We start from the raw sequence: 6,114 nt of genomic DNA, 5'->3' as shown, positions 1-6,114 counted from the left end.
GCGTAGTCCGAAGTGGAAGTAGAACGGTATGAGTTTTAGCTCGGATACCATCAGTTACTATGGCCCGTACTTCCAAAACTCGCTCAAGTACAATCAGCGGCATTGCATGTAGCGGGCCAGCGTTTGGCCGCGATTGCAACACTGTGCGTTTATTCAAAACGCCACATTTCTCCCAAAAAGCCTAAAAAAATAAGAAACAAACATCTTTCTTTGGAAGTAGGGCTTAGTTAGTCGTTAGCAAAGATCCAGCCTGAACCATCTTTATTAACTGGCTCGTGTAGCTCACAATTTTTGCCATTTCTGTGATTGTATTATGTCTGTAAACCTCTATTGATGTCTCCAATTCGACTTGATAGATTACTAAGCTTTCAGTTCATTTTTACATTGGCATCAACTCAGGGCAAGGTTACGCTTATCTCTTGAGTAATAAATTATACCATGTGCCATTTAAAATATTCTAAGTCATTTCCTTCCATCCTCGTATGTTAGGGCCCGATGACAGAAGCATCCAAGTATTGTAAACGTAGCTTTCACGTACCGCTACAGCATTAGTCCACGTAACGGCCAATTTCCCGTCTGTGATTGGTATGTACAGCATTAAAAGCCATAATTGATTGGCTAGCAGAGTTGCGAAATCGGAACTAATTTTTATAGTAAGGCCTGCAGGGCATCTTTTAGCGAGTTTATGCACTTCTACCACTAAGGCACTGTGCAATTAAGTATTACAGAATAAAAACAATGTGTATATAGACAACTTATAACCCCCACTTTAAGAATGTTTGTCGGGAACGGTTGTAAATGATCTCTGCAGTAACAAGATGTCACAAGTTCAACGAGTTCACTGGCAGAAAAACTAATTACAATGATGATGAGTTTTACGATGACCATGACTTCCAGTATCACGTACACGATTTTTCAACCTAATCAATGATAGGGTTGCCTACGACGTCGCATTTGTGTTCTGAGTAAAGGTTTCACATCAGTTGCAGGGAATTGTTGGTCTTGACTGATTGCGTTATCGACACATGGCGAGAACTTGGCGATGAGAAGAAAACAAAAGTGCAGGCACATGCATCGAAAAGAATATTCAAGAGTTTTTGCTATTTCCTGCGAACAACTCTTGCGCTCATGTCAACGTTGTTACAGTTCAAACATCAACAACAAATATTGCGATAATCCTAACTTCCACTCCACCGAAAAGGTCCTGAAAAATATGCTCACTAATAAAATATATGGTGAACCTTAATCCATATCCAGGAAGTATTTTAAAAGCTTTGCCTGTAGTTTATCCTCAACTCGCAATTTTGCCGCCAATTTACTAATGAAAAATAATTTGCCCGATAGAAGAATTCAGTCACTAATACTGGGAGTACTGTGAACTCATTTACAAGTCTGGTTACTGCGCAGTCGTACAAGTTACATCAGTTAATACTAAAAATACCGTGGTCGTTACCGTGTTGATGGTTGCTGCCGTGTTGATGGTCGTTACCGTGTTGATGGTCGCTACCGTGTTGATGGTCGTTACCGTGTTGATGTCGTGTTGATGGTCGCTACCGTGTAGATGGTCGCTACCGTGTTGATGGTCGCTACCGTGTTGATGGTCGCTACCGTGTTGATGGTCGCTACCGTGTTGATGGTCGCTACCGTGTAGATGGTCGCTACCATGTGATTGTAGGATAACATATGTTATAGTACAGTATTTTATTTTTTTTTTCAATAGGTGCCGTTTACTCAAAATTTATATTTAGGTATTTTCTAATTTAGATATTTTCTCAGAAAAAAATGAATGAATTAGCAGGCGATATTTTGTGCGTACAATGTTACCTATGTTGGTAATAGACTGGACAAGTATCAATGAGTTTCATGAATTTTCCTGGGATTTATAGAGCTCTGAATAATTTTTATTCATTTTCCATTAAGTTTGACCTCGTTCCACACAAAAAGTAATGATAATAAACAATTGAGACAAAATTTTATAGAAACACTTGCTCACGTTCTAAAGACACCTCCATTTTAACCCAATAGCTGGCATAGACATGCCACAGCAGTGATTTGAAGAAGGAGATTTTGCTGTGCATGATCGGGGACATTTTCATAACCACTCCATTGGGGTTTCCTATAATTTTAAAAGTTCAATTAGGTCCATGACATGATATGACATGACACCACATAACATAACAGAGAGACACCAAAAAAATTTTTGGAACGCAAAAAGACATTTCAAAATAATTTCTTCAAATACCTTTACACTGAAACTTCGAGTCATATTTAGTTTTGTAATGATTTACTAACGTTAATTGTGAGAGATTCACATGGGGAACAGGTGCTGGTTTTTCCATGCTTATCTTTCTTTGATGCGGCGGCATGCCAGCCTTGTTCACTTCTAGTCTATTTAGATTTTAACATTCTGGAATTTGCGCACCGATATGATACTGAAAAATATAATGGAATATATAACAGGGCAATCGCCCACATATGCCGCTACAGGTATTTAAGCAAGTGTCTCGTTCAGCCGCTGCATTAAAAGTCACCAGTCGAGAAGATGGGATCTTTGGTACGCGTCTTACCTGCCCTCGTGGCCGCGATATCTTGCTTCACGGCGCTGGCCATCGGTGAGGACCTTTGGATGTGCTAGTGAGGGATTAAGTGGCGATTTATTGAATGACAAATGAATGTCATTCAAAAAATTTTATTTCACCATTTGTGTCTCAGAATTAAGAAGTAACTTACAAAACTGTCTATTTACAATTCTACTAATGAAATTTATTACATCCCCCCCAGACATCCCCGACCTGCGGTACCTGAAAGCCTACATCAACGATGACCCCGACGGCCCCTACCACGAGTTCCTGGACTACTCCCCCGACCTCAGCGTCCAGGGCATGGATAACTCCATTAGACGCGTTTGTTTAACTGGACAGTGAGTGAATATTTTTCAACGACGTTTTCCAGTTTCGGCGAAGTATCATGAACAAATCGAAAACCGTGAAGGAATATTAGACTGGTGATTGTTAAGGAAGTTCAAGTGACTCTCTTTTCATAGATCTTCAAGTTGATCATCAAGTTGAGTGTCCCGTTGGTCCTCCGAACTCCAGTGTCACCTCTGAGTCATAGTAACTGCATTAGTGTAACTCATTATGTGATTGTGAAACTGGAAATACGATCAGGGGAGATTTAGTACTAAAGTCCAAATTTTACCTATTCGTAAAATTATTTGAAACTTACCCCCGTCTGCTTCAACGGATGTTTAGGCTAGCAAATATTATTTGCTATTATATAATTAATGCTTTTCGCTAGAGATATTTCTCCTCTTTCGGTATGTACTAAATCATTATAAATCTGCCGTATCCTACTTTCAGATGGTTGCTTCACGGCGAGCACTACTACAGCGGATATGAAGCTTTTTATCGTTCTGTCAACGGCTGCTACAACCTGTCTTCCAGTGCTTCTGTAAGCAAACAGAAAGATTTAAAACTCGAATGCATTTAATAAATGGTAATGTGAAAAAAGCTAAGTGTATGCATCACAGCTAGTGAATGTATCACAGTGGATGTATCAGCATTAACTACTATCGCCTGGCAGATATCTTCTCTGCGGTACGCGGGCAGCCCCTACGGCCTGGACGACGTCTACTACAACCTCTACGAGGGGATAAACTGGGGGGGCAATGAATTCAAAGGCAACACAAACGCCCCGACCGTCGCCAACTTGGACATGAATGTGTCCTCCTTGTCCATCAGTGGACAATCGCCGTGGACTTTCTTCACGTACGTCTTGTGTTATAATTCAGCCCGAATATCTGAGGGACGGTCATATGCTTTGATTAAATTTTGCGTCTTTTACGATATGGTAGAAATAAGTTTACACATCTGATGATCAGCGCAGTAAGCAATCAGGTTCATCACAAGTAAAAATACATGACTTCTAAATGGGAGCCGCAGTGCAATGTAAATAAGACTAAACGATTGCAGGTGTATTAACAGTTAACAGCCTTGTTTAGGTAGCACAGGTACGAGAAAATTGACGCTAAGATGGGTTTTTAGAAGTAAGGATCTATGTGCTACATGATGAGGATACGTGCCTCATATAAAGTGAAGAAACGTACCTCATAGAGCGTGGGTTCGTGCCTGATGAAGGTTAATGGCGTCTTTGATGCGCAGGGGCCTGCAGTACGCCGGGGAGGCCGTGTGCGTGTACCCTTACCTTCTCACCAACAATGGCGTTGATTTGCATTACAGAGAAATTGCATACGTAAGAAAGCAGAAGGAGTGAGCGCGTTTTTTTGTTCTAGTAAGAGTTTTCCTTCCGTTGATAGCGAGCGCATCATGCTGTTCATTTCAGCGATAAAATAATTGTGTGCGTGTTATTTTTATTTGTATTTGAATACGAAGATGCAAACTGTTAATTTATTAATGCTAAAGGGACCATGACCAAGCTTGCTCTGTGTAAAATTGCAGGTAATCAAATTTCTTCATTGTGATTAATAATTAAAGATTAAGGTGAATTGTTTTGGGGACTTGGTAGCATCAATGCGAAATCGACAGTGCCATGCTCCATGACTGAAGGCTTTTTCTTTTATGTACGCTAACCTGAGAATGCTGCTTAACTCACCGCAGCAAGTTAACCCGAAGTGAGTTCAGCAGCATTCTCAAGTTAGCCTACACGAGTCACCATATTGTGTACTGCGGGTCACCATGTCGCCATAGCAGGATATATCGACGAGATGAGAAACATAACTAGCAAACATCAACGAAGTGCTCATGACTTTCTAGCGCAGGCAAAGCTGCCGAACTTATTTTTAGGGGGTTTTGTTAACACTTATCATACTCATTTCATGCACCTCAATGTTAGACCGAGCATTTTTTACTCTCCCAAGATAACATCGCTGGGCATCCCGGACAACTCGATCAGGTCGGTGGCCAAGGGCTGCCTCACCGACAACGTCTACAGGGGCGACCGCCCCCACCAGGGGGAGCGCGGAGACCCGGACGGACATTAGGACATCCGACAAGTGCTGCATGAAGTCGGAGACCTGCTGCCTTGATAACTAAATGAATATATGATTCCAAACGACATACAGACATTTGTCTTCCACGCTTTGGAATCACAATTACATAATGAAAAAATGCTGCCTACAGAATACCCTTGTCAATAACTTGATAATTTTATCAAATTGCCGATATTCATAGCAGTTTATAATGCGATTCAAAAATTTTCTTAATTGAGAGGAATAATGTGTTCAGCAAAGCCCAAATGAGAAATTAACTAAAAATTACAAATTTGCCTTATTCATTGTACAATAATATAATTTTTTTATATGTATAAATTTTTTAAATGAAAATTTCTCTAGTCAATTTTGTTAATTAATTTTTGGTGAGCTAAAAGATTTTTTTAAATACCAAACATACTGAGGAATTATGACGAGGATATTTCTACATTATTTTCAAGGCCAGAAGAACTGAAGAACGGAACGCTCGTGACTTCGGATATCTGTGTCATTAAGACTGCGTTCATAATTAATTGCGTCTTTCATGATCATTATGACTGCATTGTGCATCATTATGACTGCATTGTGCATCTTCATTATGACTGCATTATGTATCATCATTATGACTGCACTGTGCATCATCATTATGACTGCATTGTGCATCATCATTATGACTGCATTGTGTATCATCATTATGACTGCATTGTGCATCATTATTATGACTGCATTGTGCATCATCATTATGACTGCATTGTGCATCATCATTATGACTGCATCGTGCATCATTATTATGACTGCATTGTGCATCATCATTATGACTGCATTGTGCATCATCATTATGACTGCATCGTGCATCATCATTATGACTGCATCCCTATCGAAATTCGAAGACCTGTCAGCCGCTGGCACACGGACGCCCCAAGTTCTTATGGCCGGGTAAATTAGAAGCTCTATGTCCGCATTAGGTTCCGGTTGCCGTAGCGAAATAAGCGCCGAAATGGAATCTTGTGAAATTACTCGTCGAGCTTGGGGCGATCGTGGGGCGCGCGTATTTGGTACCTGATACGTTCGGGACAGACACGGCCGAATATGAAAAATGCTTAAAAAAATGCCCCCTCCCTTCCCCC

The 6,114-nt window shown here is 40.5% G+C and overlaps 1 protein-coding gene across 1 annotated transcript; it reads left to right on the top strand.

Annotated features, from left to right (window-relative positions):
* Window positions 1–2,493: 2,493 nt before the first annotated feature.
* LOC108670089 lies at window positions 2,494–4,999 on the top strand. Its single transcript, XM_018157540.2, has 6 exons — window positions 2,494–2,612; window positions 2,782–2,920; window positions 3,360–3,450; window positions 3,583–3,767; window positions 4,161–4,268; window positions 4,852–4,999. The coding sequence occupies exons 1-6, from the start codon at window positions 2,543–2,545 to the stop codon at window positions 4,997–4,999; spliced, it is 741 nt and encodes a 246-aa protein (XP_018013029.1). The 5' UTR covers window positions 2,494–2,542.
* The last annotated feature ends 1,115 nt before the right edge of the window (window positions 5,000–6,114 follow it).

Source organism: Hyalella azteca, unplaced genomic scaffold (genome assembly GCF_000764305.2).
Source record: "Hyalella azteca isolate HAZT.00-mixed unplaced genomic scaffold, Hazt_2.0.2 contig11843, whole genome shotgun sequence".
Lineage (NCBI taxonomy): Eukaryota > Metazoa > Arthropoda > Malacostraca > Amphipoda > Hyalellidae > Hyalella > Hyalella azteca.
The sequence above is the reverse complement of the archived record's forward strand: the minus strand, read 5'-3'. Positions and strand labels throughout refer to the sequence as shown.

Excerpts from the sequence above, each read along its gene's own strand:
- LOC108670089 (XM_018157540.2), top strand. The coding sequence starts at position 2,543 with ATGGGATCTTTGGTACGCGTCTTACCTGCCCTCGTGGCCGCGATATCT. Across the intron at positions 3,451-3,582 it reads ACCTGTCTTCCAGTGCTTCT|ATATCTTCTCTGCGGTACGC; the intron begins GTAAGCAAACAG and ends ATCGCCTGGCAG. Across the intron at positions 3,768-4,160 it reads TCGCCGTGGACTTTCTTCAC|GGGCCTGCAGTACGCCGGGG; the intron begins GTACGTCTTGTG and ends TTTGATGCGCAG.